The following is a 20967-nucleotide window of genomic DNA, read 5'->3' on the forward strand; positions in this document are numbered from 1 at the left end:
CGCCCCCTCCAGGCCCCGCCCCCCGTTCGGCCCCGCCCCCTCCACCGCCCGGCGGCTCCCCTGTGTCCGCCCGCATCCCAGCGTGCCCCGCGGCCCGGAAGCGGCGGCCGGCCATGGAGGAGGACGAGCCGGAGCTGGAGGCCGGGCTGGAGGCGGCCCTGGAGCTGGCGCCCGCCGTGCAGGCCGCCATCGAGCAGGTGAGGCGGGGCGGGCTGCCGCGGGGCCGGGCGGGGGGCGGCGGGGCAGGGCCCGCCTGGTGAGGGGCCGGGCGTGGGCGCGGCCCGGCCCCCGCGCTGTGAGGGCCCAGTCCCCGCTCTGTGAGGGCCCGGGGGGCACTGCCGGGCGCGGGGTCGGCCTCGTCCCTCAGCGAGCTCCGGGGCTTCTGTGCTGGGCCCCACAAAGCCTTGGGCTGGCCGTGCTTGGGGCCGGGTGCCTGGCGGAGGGGAGCGCCTGCTCTGCGGCCTGTGCTTCGGCTCCTGATTGTTTCTCGTTCTTCAATGCGTAAAGCAGCTTAATGGAGTTCTGGCTTGATCAGGGTAGTCTAAGTGTTTTGGCTTGACTTTTGTGATCAATATTATGTTCCATCTCAAGGCCCCCAGTGTTTCCTGAAGCCCTTTGTGGCACCTGGAGCTGCTCTGCTGGAGTCTGCCTGAGCTTGCACTGACTTCAGCCAGCCCTGCTGTCTGAAGAGCTCTTTCTTGTACTGGAAACCTCCTGACAGCAACAGGAGCTGTCTCTGAAAGTATTGCTCAAGTTTTCTCCTGTGTTGAGGCTTGTGGATCAGTTTCTGTGTCTCTCCTCAGAGGACTAGGGTAGAGACCCGTGGTAGCTGGTGCAGCATTTCAGGTGAGCCCAGCACCAGAAGGTGAGGTGGGCAGCCCAGTTTGTCTGGGTGCTGTGCCAGCTTTGGGATAATGCTCCAAAGAGAGAGACCCCATGTACTTGGGTCTTTGCATGGGGTTGGCACACCTGCAGTAAACCACTCAGTAATATTTACTAACACCTTGGGAATTGCTAAATGAAATACCAGCTTCTAAAGGACTTATCCAGAAGAAGAATCCTTTGCACTTTGTGGAGCCTGCGTGTCTGAAAGCCAGAGCAGCCTGGTGTGAGTCCTACCATTGTACAGCCAAAGAAAGTTACCTAGTGACATTTTTATCAAGCACAAAATGTCTCTGTGAGGTAAAATGTGCCTTTTAGAGACAGCTTTGCCTTGAGGTTTTGAGCAATGGAGAACCCACCACATCCCTAGCTCAGTTCTTCTGACAGATAATAAAGGTAATTACTTTAACAAGTTGTAGGCAGGAGGTGACACCCTGAGCAAGGGGAGGTGGTGAGGGTGACACTGCCTTCTGCTACTTCTCAACCTGATAATCTTGTTCCTGTGAGAATTCCTTGCTTATCTTTGGGCAAAACCTGCCTGGTTCTGGTTAAATGAGCAGAACTGGCTCAGCTGACTCCTGCCTGCAGACTGGTGGGGTGATCATTCCTGGTTAATGGCCTGTGGCCAGGACCTGGGAGGAGCAGCTTTAGCCAGCAAAGCTGCCTGGAGCATCGATCCCTATCTGTGGTTTGAGAGTGGAGTTCCTGACTATCTGCTTTATCTTCTGTCCCACCTCTTCCTTCAGGGGCTCTTAATTCATGTGGAGATGAGTGCTTAATTGAACTGGAATTGTGAGCCCAGAGCAGGACAGGCTGGTTCTGATGCCACAACTGTGCTCTGATGATGGGTTAATAACGTCAGAGTAACTTCTCACTCAGGCATGACCTCATGCATATTTAACTGCTGCCTGCTTCTCCTTGGCCACGGGAGCAGCTTTGGGAGCTTCAGGGAGAAGTTGCTCCCATTGAAACGGCCTCACAAAACAGCTGCTTTTAGGCTGCAAAATGTGTAAAATCATTTAAATGCTGCGTGTGACCAGGGTGACACAGAGAGGGGACACTGCGGTGGGAGCTGGGCAGGGCTTTGACTGGAGGGCAGGGCTGGTGGCTGTGTAAATCTGGAAGGAATATGGTATGAGAGGAGGGAGCACTGTTTCAGTCTGGGGGCAGAAAGCAAAGCCCGGCAGCTGCGTTTGCATCCTTTGAGCTGCTTCTGAGGACAGATGAGATCTGTTTGCACCACAGCTGCTCTCTTCCCTTTCCTGTGGGCAGGAAGAATCATTCAGCACTTCTGCTTCTCTCCCTGTTTTTTTAATGTGCAAGTGGCAAACCCCAGTCTCCAAGGAACTTGTACAACCATTTCCTAATTCACCGTGTTTCCTATTAACCTGGTTGTGAAAAGCAAATCCTCCAGCTCAGCACGGGGCCTTGCAAGATAAGGGCAGTGCCTCAGCAGGGGTTTCATTTCCTGGCAACAGCAGAGGCATCCGCTGGGGTTGGGATGCATAATTAATGACCCGTGTGTCTTAGGAATTCCTTGCACAGGATGGGTTGTGCTGAGGCTGTCCGTGGAAGCACGTATGTGTATTATCTGTGTCTACCCAGGCTGATACCCACAGGAATTTTAATAGGTCAGGGACCTCCAGAGCACGGAGCTTCTTTACTCCTGGGCAGAGGCTTGATCCTTCTCTGTGCATGCTTCTAAGAACAATACTGTGAAACACCATCAGAAGTGGGTGCTGAAGGAACTAAAAGTAGTAGATACAGTGTAAAGTTACAGAAGTTAATGGTGAAGGATGTTGATTGTATTTTTTCTTCCTCCCTTCAGGTGTTTCCCAGCCAAGATCCTCTGGACAGAGCAGATTTCAATGCTGTTGAATACATTAATACTCTCTTTCCCACAGAGCAAGTAAGTAGTGCTCACAGCACAGCCCCCTCTGTGGAGGGGTAACCTGATAGTAAGTGACTGATGGCAGGTTTGAACCTGTACCCAAGCCTTTTCTTTTAAACAGGTGGTAAAGCTGTAACAATAACAACTTCTTAGTAAGGCAGGTGTCTTGTGTGAAATGTCTCTTAGAGAGTCATTCATGTCTGAAACTTCTTGTTTGTTTTGAGACAAAGTAAAGAACAAGGTTGCCATGGGCTCATATCCATACTTTATCTTCCCCAGATCAGCCCCAGTGGCAGTTTTGGACTAAGCTATTACAAAAATAAGGTGTTTCTGCAGCTGAAGATCAGGCTGTGAGTCAGTTCTGACATTTACAGTATTTAGGATCATCTGCAGCACCAGCTTTTTTCACTTTCAGCAGTTTCTAGTCAGCTTGTGAGTGGTGCTGGCTTGGCTTTTTTCCCTTTGCCAGTATTGGAGAGCTGTTCCCCCTGCAGTTCCCCCACCACAGCTCCCCCACCCCTTGTGTAGTGTGTCTGGGCTCTGCAGGAGGGTCCCTGCCCAGGGAAGGGGAGGGCTCAGTTCCCAGTGCCCACTGGAGGTCACTGTCACCACAGCATTTGGGGAGCATCTCAGCTGTCATGGCAGGGCTTGGGGCACCCTGCTTGCTTGTGGCTGGGTGGGAAGCAGGGAGCACCCCCCCCAGGGCTGCACCCTGTCCTGCCTGGGTTTTGTTGCTCTTCGTTAGATGAGTTGAGGAGCAGCCACGTTTCTGTATGTCTTGGTTCTTTGGTCTGTAAAACAAAGTCATTGCTCTCCTCTTTGTCAAATACCACCCAGGAGAAAGTGTGGGGTGGCACAGCTGATGTGTATTGCAGGGAACAGCTCCCCATTTCACTTCTCTTTGTGTTTTTTCCTGCTGCAGTCTTTGGCCAACATCGATGAAGTTGTGAACAAAATCAGATTGAAAATAAGGTAAATGTTCCTCCATTTTGTTGCATCTCGGGTGGCCAAGCAGTCTGGTTGTCACTGAGTCTTCATAAATGCAGCCTTTCACTACAGCTGATAGGAATTAATGGGCTTCAAAGGGTCAGCCTCAAGTCTAATAGTGGGACAGAGACAAAAATTACTCCTGTAATTGTAATTCTTTTTTTATACTCCACCCCTACTGTATAATGGGTGCCTTTCAGGTTATTTTAGCTGGTTGCAAAGTAGAGCTTTGAAAAAACAATGAACTAAGGATCAGCAAGTACCAAATTTTAGTACAGGATGAAGGCTGAGAGAACAAACTACCCAGAACATTCGATTGCTGAAAACTTCTTCTGTTTGTGAGGTCAGAATAGCAGTTGTAAAAACCTATATTTTATATATTTTTAAGTTGTCATTATTGGTACTAAAAGTACATAATAAATACAAGTGTGCAGGAAACACTTAAATGTCCTGTGCAGTCTGGCAACACCAATCTGAAGTGATTGAGACAGCTCTTTAATGTGAGGAAAGTGGAAATGAAAACAGACAAGGGAAAACTGACAGTAGTGCTTAAAGGGAAGAGAAATGTGAGAAGCTCTGATTAAATGAGGAAATGTTTGTTATTTTTTTTTAAATGATGTGATGTGCTACGGAGAGAGAGGACAGAAAAATGAGTTCAGCATTGGTAGCACCAGCTCTTATATTTTCAATCTGTTCTGTAGCTCTCAAGGTTCCCCCAGTTGTTTGGGTCAGGCACATAGAGAATGAGTTTGACATGATGGGCTCTTTTCTCCAGGAGGTTGGATGAGAACATCCGGACTGTGGTGAGAGGACAGACCAACGTGGGACAGGATGGCAGGCAGGTATGTGCACCTCATCTCTGGTGATGCTGAGCTGTGGCTCTGGCAGGCAGAGACCAGCTCTCATTGTTCAGGAGGTGATTCTGTTGTCTCTTGCACTAATGGCTTTGCAAGCTGAGCAGCTGTGCTGCCCTGCTTTTTCTGATCACCCTCCAAAGGGAAGTGAATGAGAAATTGATTTAAAAATCAAAAACAAAACCAGGAGACCTGTGGTTGTGTCATTCTGAAGCTAATGAGAAAATGAATGGGATTAAATAGGTACAGGCACATTTGCTGCAGAGTGAGGATCAATAAAAGGCTATTTAGGTTTTTAACTAGGGTGTTTGCTGAAGTATCCTGAGTTGCCAGTGACTAAGCTGAGTGCCAGTTCATCTTGCTTGTCTCACTCGGTGATCAGTGAGTGCCTTTTGCTTGACCAAAGTGTTTGCTTGGAGCACAGCTCTGAGCAGCAGGGCAAGGGCTCCCCTGGGGGAGCACTGAGTTTGGGCCTCCTGGTACCTACTTTGGAGGTATTTATCTTTCTAATTCTACCTCTGCCACAGAGTCCATGGCCTGGGGAGAGTTATTTATCTCATCTGTGCCTTTTTATTGCCTTCAGAAAAACAGGAGATGCTTACATCTCCTAGTAGAGCTAGTTTAATGGTTGCCTGGTTGTCTGAGTAATGCTGTTTAAACTGGGGATGTGCTTGGGATGTGGCACAGGGAGTGGTGCTGCCTGTAATCACTGTACAGGGATGAGGCAAGGGATCGAGTGGGGAGGCAATTACAGAAGTTGAGGGAGTGGAAACTAGTGCAGTGCTTGGAGAGTTTGGGTACTATTGGAAAGCTGGTGCTGTTGTAATCTTAAGGGCCTATTTGAGGTGACAAATTCAGAGAAGACCACAAAAAGGTGGAATGGAGAAGAGCTGTGGATGAGAATTGCCTGGAGTGCCTCAAGGTCCTAGGAATGAACAGGGTGAGAGATGAACAAAAGTGGTCAGCTGTGCTTGCAGGATACCAGGAGAGTCTCAGTGCTGAGGAGGTTCAGCAGGTTTTGTTTAGAGCTTTGGCTTGTGTTTTTTCACTCCTGAATCCCTTTGAAGTTTCCCAAAGCATGTACAGGTGGAGTTGGGCAGGATCCTGCTCTGAAGCACTGGGGAGGCAGGTCCCTCTGTGCAGCCCTTCATTTTGGTTGGTTCTAAAGGAACCAGTTAAACTTCTGTCCAAGTGAAAATCTTCAAACATGGATGTGTTTGTGGCATGTCTGTGCAGAGTATCTTTCAAGTGGACTGCAGGTGCAGTTAATCACAAATATTCCTGTATTTAGCTGTCAGTTTTCCCATTTTCCCTCACTTTGCTGCTTTGCAAGGTAGAAGCAGAGCTTGCATGTGAACAGACTACACAGGCTAAGGCCAGACAGCCTCCCAGAACAGTTGTTTCTTGAAGAGATCCTGACAAATACTGAAATAATTCAGTTATTGCAAGTGTTACTTCTATGGTAAGAAGACGGTTTGAATCTGAAACACTGTAAGCTTTTTCTTCCTGTGTGTCTAATCCAAATCTGCCATTTCACACCTGGATTGCATTTCATATGTGAAATGCTGGAACCAAACGATTAGAGTGGCAGGACTTGGCTGGATCCTGAGGTTTAAAGCAGCAGAGGAGCATCAGGAAGCTCAGGCCTTGCATCTTACCTGGTGGGAGGGAGCAGCAGCAGAAGAGGTCATCTTACAGTCCTGGGGAGCTCTTGAGTTGCAGTTCAGTTTGAGGGGAAATTTTATATTTGTCTCCCCAGAACCAAAACAGAGGAAACCTAGAGGAAATATTTGCTGTTCTCCTGCAGCCCTACTTTCTCTGAGCAGTGTATCCTGTGTGGCTGGGGGAGGGAGGCAGATGACCACCCTGTTGATACCCAACTGTGGGGGTGACACCCTTGCTTTCCAGCTGCCTGCTCCTGTGCTGAATGGTGCCTTTGTTTTTCCAGCTTGTTTTCTGGGGAAGCAAGGACGCCTAGAAATGTTTTCATAGAGCAAAAGGCCTGGCTTCTCCCACTTGGAGAGACAGGGTTTCATTTTCAAATGTATGATAAGAAATTGTTTTGAAACAACTGGAAACAGGGTGCCTTTAAGACAAGTCAGTGCTCTGCAAGGAAGGGAATTAGTGCGGCTTGAAAGGGGCTTTTTTCCTTATTTACCTTTTCTGGTAGTAGTTTGTAGTTTGAAATCTATAAAATCAGATTATCTATAAAATCAAATCTATCATATCAGATACCACTATAAAATCAGATTCTTTCTTCTTCTGATCTTCTGTTCTTATTAAATTAGTGGGAAATTTATATCCTCAAGACCAGTATTTCCCTGCAGAATTTGACTGAAGTGTCATTCTGTGAACCCCTCCCTTGGGAAGCCCAGGATGAAGATCATTATTGCATTTTTTGTAGTAACTGTAACTGCAAACCACCCTTGATTAGTAAAGAAGCAGTTGGCAACGAACTTGTGCAATAGGGTTAAAAAAGGCTTAAAACCACAGCAAAAAGCTTAACCTCCAGATACTTCTTCCCATTTATAACGCTTTCTCACCATATGGGATGTCCCCAGCCTGTAGTGTGCAGTACTTGCAGCAGACTGGGTTTTGAAACAGCAGTTCCTATCTTTTGACTTACTTCATCCCTACTTCCACTGGTTTGGAGACCAGGCAGGTTCCTAGAAGACAAAGTAAGGGTATTTGGCCTTTAACAGCCTTTGCTTTCTCTTTGGGGATGGGGCAATTTCCCAGCTGAGCCCAGCAAAGCAGCTTTTCCCCTGGTGTGGAGGAGCAGTGAGTGCTTCACTGAGCCGTGCTGAGAGCTGCACCTTTGCAGCCGTCCAGGAGAGGGGAGCCCAGCCTTGTTTTTGAGATCAGGGTAAGGTTTTACTGATCGCTCGTGGTGAGGGAGTGCTGCCAGTGGAGAAATGTCTGAATACTGCTGCATGTTATTCTCCCAGTTAGAGCAATCTAAATCCCAGTCAGACCCAGTGGGGAATATGCGGGTGCAGCCACGGGAATGTGTTCTCCATGCTCCTTGAGGAAAGGAGACCTTAGGGGAAACAGCAAGTTCAAAACCCTAGTTGCAGATCCAGCCCCTGTACTCCCTAAGATTGAGTCTCCTTTCCCAGTCTGGCCTGTGCTGTGGCACTGGTAACGGTGGGGTCACACTTCTGAGCTCCACATGGGTGCCCAGATCGTTGACCAGGACTTCGAGGTGAATTGTAGGTATGTAAGAATAGTTTTTTAAAGTCAGTCTTTAACTCTTAAGCTGTTTCCCAAGTAGCCTTGATCACATACACATATTCATATAAAATAATACTGAGATGCTTGAAAAAGCAGATTCTAAATCTAAAAATAAAGTCGATCAAATAGAAGTGGCCCCAAGAGAGTTATTTAAGCAGCTCCAAAGACAGGAATGCTCCCTTCTCCACAAAGCTTAATGTTTCCCAGTTCAAAGTATCTGCCTTCTTGAAATTTTGCCCTAGAATTTCCTCCAAATGCAAAAGCCTTAAAATAGTCTGGCTCATTTGGCTTCCCCTTCCTGGTGCGATATTTCAGTAAGATCTGGAGACAATGCCATGGACTTCAGAAATTATCTCACTAATGATCCTTTTATGGGAGGAAACAACAGTCGTGGATGGAACATTCCTCTGCAGGGCGTAATCAGATTTTCCTTGGGAGTCCCAGACTTGGGCTATTTGGGATGCCTTGGGAGAGGCTGAGGATGCAGGAGCTGCTGTGGTTCAGTTGTAACAATATGTGGTTCAAGCTGTGCCTGCAGTTCTGGGTAGCCAGCACTATCCCATTTTTCCTCTGTAAGGTTTTTCTCCAAGCTGCTGCTGAACTGGAGTCTGGGCTGACCTTGCTCAGAGCAGCTTGTGGCATCATTTCCTCTCTGCCCTGGGGTGTAGTATAAAAAGTTCCCATAGATTCTTCCACTGAGCGTTTACCACACTCTGGACGGTTTTGTCACTCTTTAGTTTATTGCTAAACCTTCTACATGGACTGGCTGTAATTTTTTTGACAGTTGCTGACGTGCCTTTACTAGTTGTTTGGCTGAGGCTGCTTCATCTATCAGGCTTTTGTCCTTGTGTTAAAGTAGCCTTTGCACTCCAGTTTAACCCTTGACAGTATCTGTGCAACCAGGACATGGGTGCCCAGGTCAGTAAAGGTGAGGCAGCTTCATACAAAATCTGTTTCTGAAGGAATTAAGAATTCAAGAGGATTTCCAAGGTTTGTGGCTTTATAGTTTGAATGTAAAAAAATTGTTATTCTGTTATATCTAGTCTATGTTCCCTTTCTGCCCTGTGTGCACACATGCATAAAGTCAGTGCCTGAAATCAAATGAGCAAAGACTGTTGTACAGAAAAGATTGGTTTGTCACTCAGCATCTCCTACTGTATTAGGGTCTGGCTCAGTGCTAGAACAAAGTGTTAATGAGAAAAGGGATGTTTTCTGGGCTGGGAAAAGCCTTTCATGTTTCTCATGGCTGAAGATACTGGTTGATAACTGGGGTTGCTTTGGTTGGCTCCTGCTTCCTTGCTCTGTGAGAACAATAATGTATTTTGTTTTCCCAACTGCAGCAGTGCAAGAGAAAAGATGGCAGCTGCTGTGGTTAAAGAATACAAATATATTCTTGCTGCCCCGGCTGAACCCAGCACAGCAGCAGACAGTTCAATTAGCCACCCAATCCTTGGGTAACTGGTGCTGTCCTTTCTCCTTGCATGTAAAAATAAACAGTGGGGAGGCTTCCACTGCCTACCCTGCCCTGCACGTGCTGTGGTGTCTCGTGGTGGTGAAGCCTGGAGAAGGAGGAGGAGGATGTGTCTGGCATAGAAAAAAGCCTACAGGTTATTGAGTTTGACAAGATCATAGATGGAAGTATAAGAAATAAGTCTTCTTTTTCTTTTCTGTAAATAGAGATAAGGAAACACTTTGCAGAATCAATATAGGGAGGAAGAAAGAGATGAATATGGACTGTGAGCAGAAAAGGGCAGGGATGCGGGTGCTGCATGTGTTAAGAGAGCTGTGGGGAGTATGGCAGTCTCCTACTGGTGGGCTAGTGGTGTCCTGAACTACAGGGCAAATGGTGTCACTGGAGCCAGTGGCTTGTCCTGTCCCCTTGTCCTCATTGAGTGCTGGGTTACAGGCAGTGTCAGCCTGGCAGGCAGGGAGGTGGCTTTGGGCACTGTTTGCATAAACATCCTTAATGAACAGCACTGTTGCTTCAGCCTCTCTTGCCTCTACCTGCTTGGGTGGAGGTGGTTTTCTGACTGCAGGCTGTGTTTCACACTGAGCTCAGGCAGGCAGTGTTTTCAGCTCTCCTACCATAGGCACGTTTTTTCACTTATTTATTTAAATCTATAGTCGCTTCCAGACATCAGATTATGTGCTTCTTCCTTGGCCACAGGACCAAGGAAAATCACCATATGCTCTTACTAACTCAGGAAGTCTAAGTCTATAAATATTTGGGGGCTTTTTTGTGTCACAGTCCTTGATGTTGTAGGCACCATCTTTCAATTCTATTCATTCTCTTCTGCACGGCTAAGCTCTATCTCCTGTTTTTTTGATGAATGGGTCATTATTCTGAAATATGAACAGGCTAGTGTTAGATTTCAAGACGTTTTAAGATGGTGAATGGATGAGGGTTAAATATTGTGTCTTAAGCTGTGTAATTTTAGATATTTTAAAAAAAATCATGCAGCAGATTCTGTAAGACTCGAGTCAAGCGATTAAAGTCCCATAATATTCTTTTGTAACCAATGAATAATAAACAGAAGTTGAGCTGCCAAGATAAATCAAAAGTGAGTTTCATTTAGAGTCATTTCCCTAGTGAATGATGACAGTTGGACAGTGTGTTTCTCACCTAACAGCTTTTTCTAGCCTAGAACATGTTTGTTGAGAAGGGTTTCAGGTGAATGGCATGTCAAGAAGAAATAGTGCTGTTCATTATCCTTCTGGCTACTGGCCATGAAAACTGGCATCTGCAGCTGGCTAGAGAGGTCAGGCATAGCTTTTGCCATCTGCTGCAAAGCCTGGTTCAGGGCAGAAGCAAGGCCAAGCTTGACCCTACCTTGTGCTTCTGTAAGGAAAGGTGGGGGACAGACCCTGTCGCTGTCCTGGCTGGAAACCTGGTGGTGTTTGGAGCTGGCACGGGACACGTTTTCTTGCTGGTGGCGCTGGAGGTGAATGCGAGCTATAAAGTGAGGCTTGGCTGTTCCACAGCCAGTGCTGGTTGCTTTTGATGCCAGCAAAGCCAGAAGCCCAGCCTGAAAATAGAAATCCTGACAACAGGAAAGAGTTTTTCTTCTTACTCTGGTTCTCTTTTTTTTTTTTTTGGTTGTTTCACATTTTCAGCGTGTTAATTGTTGTTCCAGCTGTGCTACCTCTGTGCTTGTGGCAGGTGAACTGTCAGCATTTCCACTTCAAAATCCCTAGTTGTAGGGTTCATGGCATGACTGTCCGTTCTCCCCACTTAAGTTTTGCCTCTAAATTCTCAACCTGAATATAAATTCACCTTGCAAAATGGGATGCAGCTTGAGCAGTTGCTGAATGTGACCCCTGCAGGGGGCAGGCACAACTCTGATACTGCAGATACAGCCAAAACACCACCTGCAATGTACAAACTCCTCAGGAGAGAAGTAGGCTGGAATCCCTCAGTCATTTACAGACTTCCTAGGCAAATTCAATGTGCAGCACTTGCCGTTGAACAAAACCAGGCAGCTCAGAGCTGGGGCAGAGGGTGAGCGGAGGCAGCTGGTTATTGGGAGGAGAGGCCCTGCAGGACCAGGTGTGTCATGGGCACAGAGAGGTGCAGTAACCAGCAATCAGGGTGTAAACAAATTATGTGAAGGGCAGAGACTCACAGCTTTGCTGTTCTGAAATAAAGAGGAGTGATGAGGAAAATAATAAGTGTCTGCATGGGGGAGTTTTCCCTGCGTGACAACAGTGTTTAATGTGTTAAGCAGGAAGAGTGTGGGGGGAGGCTGTGGCTGTTCTCCTCCCAACGTGGAGCCATGTGATGAACCTGTAGCAACTTCCCATGATGAACCTGTGGTAACCCACCTTGAGGTCTGAGCAGGGTGAAGCTGAATGCTTTGCTAGAGCATTATGCAACTCACACAGCCTTTAAATGGCCAAGTCACTCTGGTGCAAATTAAATGCCTGACTATAAAACTTGTGTAAGATGACTCACTGGAGTAAGACCACTAAAAGCAATGTCACTTCCAGCACATCACCTGTCTTCATGGTGGCTGGGCAATGCAGTCAAAAATGACACCTCAGGAGGGTGTTAGACTGACACCAGAGTGTGGTTCAGGAGTTAAACTTAAAAGGTTTCAATCAGCACAACCTGGAAATTGCCTCTCATTTCATCTCCTGTCTCTGTCAGTGTTAGGGCAGCTATCCAGAATGTGGGGTTTGATTTCTGAGAGTGATTTGGGGGGTTAAGTGAAGGGGCAATAGTAACAATTTTAGACTTGATGCAGTGTTGGATGTAACCTGCTTTGTTGATTTAAAATGTCCTGTGCAGCCTTAGTGGTTAGGACTGGAGCTGATGACAGAAAACTATTTGTTAGTGACAATTGTAGTAGTTTTGTAGTATTTGATGGACTCCTGGGGTAGAAATCTGCTAAAATCAAACCCAGTGTGATGAGCCCTTCAGGTTTGTCTGCTCAGGGAAATTAGTTGGCATAGTGCAGTCTCACCCTGCTCCCACAGACAAGCCTTCTTGGCTTCAGCTGCAGTGCTTTATCCCTAGCTGTAAAACTTCAGACTTTTCTCTAAAATGAAATCAGACTGAGAATCAAAGTATATTTCCACCCTTTCTCCATCTGGAGCGACTCATTTGTACGAGGCTTTAGTGGCAGAAATTGTTAGGCTGGTCACAGTGTGCAGGAGTTCCTTTGAATTCTCTGCAGCCGAGGTTCCTTAGAGAATTGGGGATGGGAATTTATTTTTAGATGGTCTAGATTTTTCATTGATCTGCCTTGTAAGTGTGGCAGCAAATGAAAGAAGCATTAACGCTCTGTGTTCAAGGCTGGGGACCCATCCAGGGGCATTAAACTCTCAGCATCCTGACCACAGCCCAATTTGTAGCATTAAAAATACATTTGGATGCTGTGAATTTGGCAGATGTGTCAAGTGTCTATAAAACATCTAGTAAAGGGCAGCTTTCTGATGCGAGTAATAACATCCAATTGAAATATTATATTGGCTAGAATCAAATAAAAATAACACCTTTGTAGTGCAACACTGGTGAGCATGTGGAAACTATTGAGATATTTTAAGTGGTACTAGGGGCAGAACAGTGTTAATTCAGTTAGTTCCCAATTTCAGGGTTTCTCAAGCAAGCAAGAAAATTTACTTTTTTCACAGTTAAGTGACATTTGGTAGTAACACATGGGCCTCTTTTAAATCCTGTCTGATATTTCCTAGTGTTTGCTTGCACAAGATTGCTGCCAGGATGAATAAAGAGGTATTTAGAATTCAGCACACCCACTAATGAGCCTCTGCTGCCTCATGGAGCAACGTGACAGCTCCATACCTGGGCTTGGGGGGGAGGAGAAGGCTCTGTCCCTCTGCAGTGGCTGGGGGAATTTGGAGAGACCAACTGTAATTCACCGTGTTGATTTTTTTTTAACTTCAGAACTGTTGTTAGTGCTGGGTTTGTGTGTGTTGCTGTCAGTCTGGCACTGTAAATGGCTGGAATGTAACCTTTTAAAGGATGCATCACTTCAAAATCTAATTAATTAGATGTGGTTTTGTTCCACCACTCACCTGGGTTATTTTCTTTCCTCCTTTTACTGCTGGGAAGATCTCATGTAAGAAGGTGACACAAGTGATGCTGTGCAGGCTGACCCTAGAAGTTGCTTGGGATCATGCCAAGTAAAGCTATTTTAGGCAGTCTTTTTCTTAGTGATTCATGGTTTAACTCTTCTCCCTATTGTTTTATACTGGTGTGTTTGGACTCTTCCTGTTGCATCTCAAGGAGAAGAAGGCTGAAGAGCTGTAGCTGATTCATGGGCTCTGCTTTTCCCTCCAGCTTTGGAGGATTTGATGCAGACCTGTGTTCCTCTCCATCTGCCTGGCTCACCTGGGGTCTCGCCATGTGCTACAGAGTTGGATCTTCCAGCTCACGTATGTGGCTTCTCAGTCTCCTACAATTCATCTCTGCTGTTAACACAAGAGCAGAGAAGCTCCCAACATGTAAATACAGGCTGGCTGAGAAAGGGGGATGGCTAAAAATACATCATGGTCTTCAACTGGAAGGATGCCCCTGTATATTCCCTGCCAAGAGCTGTGGTTTGGGTCTGTCGGGTCTAGGGCTGTACCTCTTGCAGAGCTACACATGGAGCTGGACAGAGTCCTGCAGAGGCACCCCATCATCCCATCCCACCCCACCATCTCATCCCCTTCTTCCCTCCTGCAGCTTGGACATGCTCCTGAAACCCACGCTGGGACAGAGGATCAGACACACGACACTGGAGGAGGAGGAAAGTGATCTGTAGCCCAAGCCTGCCTTATGTTGAGCCCTCTTGAGTCTCTCACTCTGTGGCCAGTCCTGCCCTCTGCTAAATTTCCTGTTGATGGTGCAGCTGGGCTATCCAAGGGCCAAACCTTAGGGAAAAATGCTCCATGGCTGTGGCTCAGGCACCGCTGAGCAATGGCTCTGCCTCTCTCAGGAGGCTGAGCCCTGTCCATGCCGTATTTCTCAGCTGGTGTCTGATGTTCAGGGACCTCAGAGGTTGCATGAAGTTTAATAAATAATGCTGATGGGTTAATTGTAGCTTGCAGGCTCAGTTGTTGATTAGAGTCATATGGTGTTTTTCCACTACATCGCAACCTTAATTTCAACATCCTTGTTTCATATAACCACAACAGATTATGTATGCAGCCTCTTTATTTATTCGTGGTCCTCTGCCCCTGAAATGAACTGTTGTAAGAGAGAAAACACCAGAATGTAACTTTTACATGTTTGGGGGTGCATATATTTACGTGTTTCCCAGTTGCACTGGCAAGGACACCAATAAATTAGTCATGCAAGGTGACCCCTGTGTCAAGCCACAGATGTAAGATTACTGGATGTTGTTCATCGTGTCAGCCAGCTATGCTGGAATAAGAACAATTTCTATTCTCTTGATTTTGTTTTGGTTTCAGAATTTCTGTCCAAAATAAACTGTCTATTAATAAAATAATAACAAAAATTGTAAGAAAATGCTTTTAAAAATCATGATTCACTGTCTTAACAGGAGCAGAATGTGAAGGGAAATGCATTTTCTCCAATATACACTGTAGCCTTTGACATGGCTGTGGTTTCCCCTCTCCGGCTTTACAGGTGCAAGAATAATTGTTAGATACATTCATGTGCTTCTGTATTACATTTTGAATAATTAGACCTACTCTCATGTCCTAGATATTGGTTCATCATCCCTTAATGAACACCATTTATCACATACAAGCTGTTTTCTTAAAACTGGAGTTTATATTTCCTTGGTTCTCATGCAGAGAAATTAGTGTTTGACTTCAGTGCTGAAGCAAAGGGACCCAGCACTTGGCATCTGGGAAGAATTTCAGGTTGACTTGTTTTGTTGGTTTTTTTCACAGACTCAAATATCAGAGCATGCAAGACAGTTGTTGCTTGCTTAGCAGCCCACATGAGTGATGTGCTGCAGCCATGGTCTGGGACTGAGCACAGAGGTGATAGCTGAATATGTTGAGGGGCTCATTCTTTAGTTCTTTGGTTTGCATTTTAATCCAAATGGAAGAGAAGACTTCATTCTAAAAGGTGGCTGAGCTGGAGGCAAATGCAAGGGAGGTGGTGGGTTCCTTTCTCAAGCAGCTGTCCCTGCAGCAGTTTGTCTGTTCATTTCTCTTGGTGAACATGCTACACAATAGCTGTGTGACACCAACAGATAAAGTGTTAACTTTCACATGATTCAGGAGATATTTCAGAGGTGAAATGATTTTTTTCCCCACTCTGGAAAATGAATTATAAAATGTTTCCAACTTTAATACTTTTATTATAATGCAGCTATGTTCCAGCAAAAAGGTCCTGGCAGATAGTTTGCTCATACATTTCCAAATGAAGATGTGTTAAATTTATTTGCTGAAGGAGCTTGTAGTTTGTGCTGTAACCTTGGTCATGGGACTGGATATGAAACCAGACGAGTAGAAGCCCAATTAACAGTGGGAAACAAAGTGTAGCTGGAAATGTTATCAAGCTGGGAAGGCAAAACATGTTGAATTACTTCAGAAATCAGATTTTGGACATGTGGCTTCACTCATTGAATCCACATGTAGCTCATGCTGGTTGTGTGAGGTCAGGATGCACCATCGTGGTGTAAAAGGGACCAGGTGCCCCAAGAAGCTTGCAGTAAAATAGCACAAAAATCCAGGTGGGGTCTATGTCCTGTGCTCAACCCTCTTCACCTGCTAAACCTGCCTAGAAAAAGCTGTTCCTCCTGCAGGGGGGTGGGAGGCTGAGCTGCCCACCCCAGAGGAATCAGCAAAATGTGCATCACATTTTCCAACAGGATAATAACCCTGCTCATTCAGTGAGAGGTTTAGGCAAGCACTCAGTGTTCCATATGTAATGCTGTGTATCTTTTATTTAGCATTAATGATGAGCATAGAAGTTTTCTGGAGGTTTCCTTTTCCTGCTCTAAATTCATATTGATCAGGAGTAACTTCTACATATTTTTTCACATGTAATGCATCAACATTTATTGCAGTTACCTTAAACCTATTCCTAGCTCTTATTACAGAGGTGCTTCCATAGTATATCTCAACTGAGTTTCACCAGAGCTGTTGTGAAATGGATCTTGAAACCCTGGTCCACTCAGTTTAAACATCCCAACATGGTGCATTGACTTCTGATGTGCTGTTGATACATTTTTTTGTAAGAAAACAGCTCCCCTGCTGCAGCCCAGGGGCCGTGGGGAGCAACTGTGTATTTCTTAGAAGGTGAAAAATGAATGCAGGTTTTCTTTTCACACTGACCTTGTTTCTTTTCCAGGCCCTGGAAGAAGCCCAGAAAGCCATTCAACAGCTCTTTGGTAAAATTAAGGATATTAAAGACAAGGCTGAAAAATCTGAACAAATGGTGAGCAGCAGTTTCTTTCTAGCCTTTGAAAGGGAGGGGGACACATTTGCTTCCAGTTCTCCTTAAGAAGGGCACATTTTTGTCTTTGGTCCTGCTGACTGGTTGGGAATTTGCTGTCAAGCCTGTGTTGAACCCGTACCCTTGTCCTTGTGTTAATGTGGTGTAGAGCCCACAAGCTTGTTGAAGGGAGGAGAGAACCCTTCTTACCTCTTCAGAGTTTTGTTTCTGTGGCTTGATACTTAACCAGACTCTGTTTTTTTCATTCCCTAGGTTAAAGAAATCACCCGGGATATCAAGCAGCTGGATCATGCCAAACGTCACCTGACCACCTCCATCACCACCCTCAATCACCTGCACATGCTGGCAGGGGGTGTGGACTCGCTGGAGTAAGTGTGTGAATTTTTAGTGGTGCTTTGACTCCACTGCTGAGCTCTTGAGTTTGGCACAGGGCTCTGGATAGGTCTGTAACAGCTGCTTGTTTTTCTGGAGGGAGGTTTACTTAATAGGTTGCAGTCTTGATTTTTGCTGGCAGGTCCTTTCTGTGCTGCTCTGAGGGACCTGCAACCCCTGCTGCTGTATTTAAGGGTTTGCATCATCAATTGCTTCAGTTGCTGTGTTGATCCTTGGTGATAAGGAAGGAGTCTGGCTTCATTAAAGAGTAAGACAGTCTGTGCACTTAGGTGTCCTCCTGAGGGATGTGCTCTTCAGGGAGTTGGGGGTATTTTTAGCAGTCTTATGTCTCAAACTGGGATAAGATTTTTTTTTTATTTCAGGAAGGTCTACTCTAGTTCTGAGAGAGATTTCAGCTTGTGCTCTGTGTGAAGTGGAGTTAGATAGATGTTTCTAGTAATCCTTTGTGGGTTTTAATGTGCTTGAGGAACACACAGGCTAAGGAAATACAGTTTTTTCACATACTGCACCTGTGAAGTTGAGAGACCCAGGCACAGTCTGTTCTCGGATTATAGCACGAACACTGGGCTGTTAAATGTTCAGAATTAAATCTGACTTAGGCTGCTGTCTGCATTGGAAGGATCCTAAAGGATTAAATAAAAATAAATAAACTCGATTTTTTTTTTCCTGTCAGTTCCCTGTGAAAGTTATTAACTGAAAAGTCAAGGCTAATAGCTTTTCAGCATAAGGATTCTCCTCCCTGTGAAGCTTTAACTCCCACTTTGTGTGTGGTGACAAATGACTTAACTCAGGTTATTACAGTGAAATAGCATTTACTGCCTCCAGACCCACACTGGGAAGCGGATGCATTCAGTAGTTTACATGTTCTTTGCCAAGTGTTGCTTTTGACATTTATGTTTTTTTGAGGCATTGTTAGATGGGTGTCAGATTGGTTTATTTTAGCATCAGTTGAGTGAAATTTTAATGCTGCATTGGAATGTTAATGAAGAGTTGTGTGTTTTGGATAAATAAATGTCAGTAGGGACCAGCATGACCTGGTGGGGTTGAGGGAACCTGTGGAATTGCCACCCAGGATTTTCATTGAACCTGCCTTAGTAAATCTTTAATTTCCTCTACAGGGCTATGACCAGGAGGAGACAATATGGGGAGGTTGCCAACCTTCTCCAAGGTGTTGTGAATGTGTTGGAGCACTTCAACAAATACATGGGGATCCCTCAGATTCGACAGCTTTCTGAAAGGTAAAAGGATCAAACCCTGAGCACTTGCACACCTGCTGGGAAGGAAGGCTAGAAAACACATTAGTAAGAATTAGTTTCTCAAGGATGTAAAGGCTGGACATGGTCCTTTGAGCTTCTTCCTAGCCAAAACAAACACGATAAAACTGGACACAGTTTGCTCAAATCGTGACCAGCCTATTCTGTTAAATAACAGTAGTCACTGCAGATGTATCTCAGGAATGATCAGTGCTTCTCATTGACTGGCTTTTGATTTACCTTACCTGGAGTAATTGTGGAAATGCAAATTGTTTTCTTTGATCTTTGTGTGCAGGTGTTTGTGGTGAACCCTCAGGTGGTGCTTTCTCCTGCTTTCTTAACCTCAGTGATACAGTTCAGCAGCTTGGCATGAAGCAGAAATATATGCATTAACATAGTGGTACCTGGGGCCCCTTTCTGCCCAGACATGTGCTTTACTGCTGGCAAATTGCTGTCAAACTGCACAGTTGCCCAAGGGCTCAGGCAGGCAGGATTTATTTTTGTGCACTTGCCAAACTCAGTTATTCTGAGCACCAAAACCTGCTCCCATTGTCCAGTTCTGCTGAGAATCTTCCCCAAACTGCATGCAGAACTCCTGACTACTCTGGACATTTATGCTGAGCTTGCACAGTCATGATTTTCCATCTCAGAGTTACGCATTGAAATGTGTTGAGTTTTGGTGCAGCCCCAGCAGCAGTGCCCACCCTTCTCAGCAGCAGGTGAAGTCTTGGTGGTGACCAAGCCACCAGATCTCCCAGGGTCCTGGTTTCATTTGGGATGTGACAGCTGGGTGTTGAGGGAACAAGGCCCTCCCTGCTCTAGGGGACATTGCTGTCCAAAAACTTATTTTACTGCTTTCCAGCAGGCTTTACTTCTCTTGCATCACACACATGGTGTCTTCTCAACAGCCTGTAGTAATGCTGAGCACAGCTCAGAAATGCAAACAAACTGTTGACGTTAGCAATGAACTTTCTTAATGAGACAACCAGACGTCAGAGCAATTCTTTTCAGTGTGAGAACTGCAAATCTCTCACCACCATCCTCTTGATGCCTAAGATAACTGCTGATTGCAGAGGTACTTGAAGGAACCTTCCAGGCACAGTAATTAATTTCTTTGGAAACAGTGTTTGAATAATTTGTTTGTAATATTTTCATGTAGATCTGTTGGACTTTCTGTACCCAGATGGAATCCATGAGACAGAGCAAAAGAAAAATCCACCCTAAATCCAGAGAGAGAGATGGGGCCTTGTTTTAGCAAAGCATTTGACCATAAGCATTTACTTAAATGAACATGAACATCAAGGAAATATAAACATGTCACTGATTTTCTGAATTGAGGCTGTTGTCTCTTCCAACCTCATGCTCAGAAAGCTAACTTGCTTCATTTTCTGCCAGAGTGGTAATGCCCTTGGGCAGAAACCTGCTGTCATTGGCCATTTGAAGGCCAAATATAATTGAAGCCTTGGTCCAGAGTTCTGGCTGGTTTTCCCTTTCTGATGGATGATTATTTAATACTTTTGTAGTTGCTGATAATTATAGAAAGCAATTCATGCTGCTGCTAAAAGGCACAGGGGTTTCAAGTCACGCCAGAGAGACTGGCAAAGACATGGAGGAAAACTTCCTTTGTTTTATTCTCCCTTCAAGATAAGGATCTGAAAAGCTCAAGAGAGTCTGTTCCTCCTATTTTTAGAATTGCCTCAGCAGGGTTTTCCTTCCAGTGTTTACACAGGGAGAGTTGCACCATCTGGTAGCGATAGAAGCGGCTGCTTGTGGGGTGAGAGGAGAGCTGCACCCGGGGTGTTCCTGGGATCTCTTTACTGCTCTGACATCCAGGCAGCAAATTCCTGCAGGGAGGTCTGGGGCACGCTCAGATCTGCTGTGGAGTTGGGCTACACGTGTACATCTTAGGGCCCAATTTGGAGTTGACTTTTCTCTCTCTTTGCTTGGAAATCCTTTCGTAATTCGTGAGACATCGAAGGAAGTTTGCCTGGCTTCTCGCAGGGCTATTTTTAGGCTGAAATTGCTGGGGTTTGATATCTCCTCAGTTTGCTTTAATGGTACAAGTGAAGCCTTTTGGATGCTTGCAAAGGCAAGAAATGCTTTATTAGATGTTGGCACAGACCTGTCAGTGTAACTGAAGGCTCTTATATACAATAGGTCTATTATATAGACTGCTAAACGAGCAGATTCTGGTGCTTTCTTTAATAAAGAGCCTCTCTTTCATGGTGTGAATGGAGCAAAGCCAAACATGGGTGGGAAACCATTGGGAAGGGAAAGTGCCTGCTTGGTGGTGTTGGATGTGCTCTTTGTCATGGGATGTTCAATTTAGGTTCTTGCTCCTAGATGCTGTGAAAACTAATGATGTGGTTTTTATGTTGCTTCCCACCTGTTCTGCCCCTTTGAAAAGAACCAAACAAAATCCCATAGTAACTATTAATTGGAAAACCTGGACTGAGCTCTCAATTAATTGGCTTCTTTTTGCTGATCCCGTTAAGTGTTGATATAAAAATGTCAGAGCTCACATCCAAATGTAAATATTTTCCTAATGGGGTTCCTAAAACAACAACTTCCAGAGTACATTGGAAGTTGTTTGTT

General features: G+C 45.5%; 1 protein-coding gene across 2 annotated transcripts in view; it reads left to right on the forward strand.

The window, feature by feature from the left end:
- Positions 1–106: 106 nt before the first annotated feature.
- VPS53 (VPS53 subunit of GARP complex) overlaps positions 107–20967 on the forward strand; it is a 60719-nt gene continuing 39858 nt past the window's right edge. For both annotated transcript variants that reach the window (XM_051635710.1, XM_051635711.1), the window contains exons 1-7: positions 107–197; positions 2711–2791; positions 3696–3745; positions 4536–4602; positions 16622–16708; positions 16979–17094; positions 18238–18357. In XM_051635710.1, the coding sequence (XP_051491670.1) occupies positions 114–197; positions 2711–2791; positions 3696–3745; positions 4536–4602; positions 16622–16708; positions 16979–17094; positions 18238–18357 (605 nt within the window). In that variant the 5' untranslated portion in view covers positions 107–113. The remainder of the gene's footprint in view (positions 198–2710; positions 2792–3695; positions 3746–4535; positions 4603–16621; positions 16709–16978; positions 17095–18237; positions 18358–20967) is intronic.

This window comes from Apus apus, chromosome 18 (genome assembly GCF_020740795.1).
Source record: "Apus apus isolate bApuApu2 chromosome 18, bApuApu2.pri.cur, whole genome shotgun sequence".
NCBI classification, from domain to species: Eukaryota; Metazoa; Chordata; class Aves; order Apodiformes; family Apodidae; genus Apus; species Apus apus.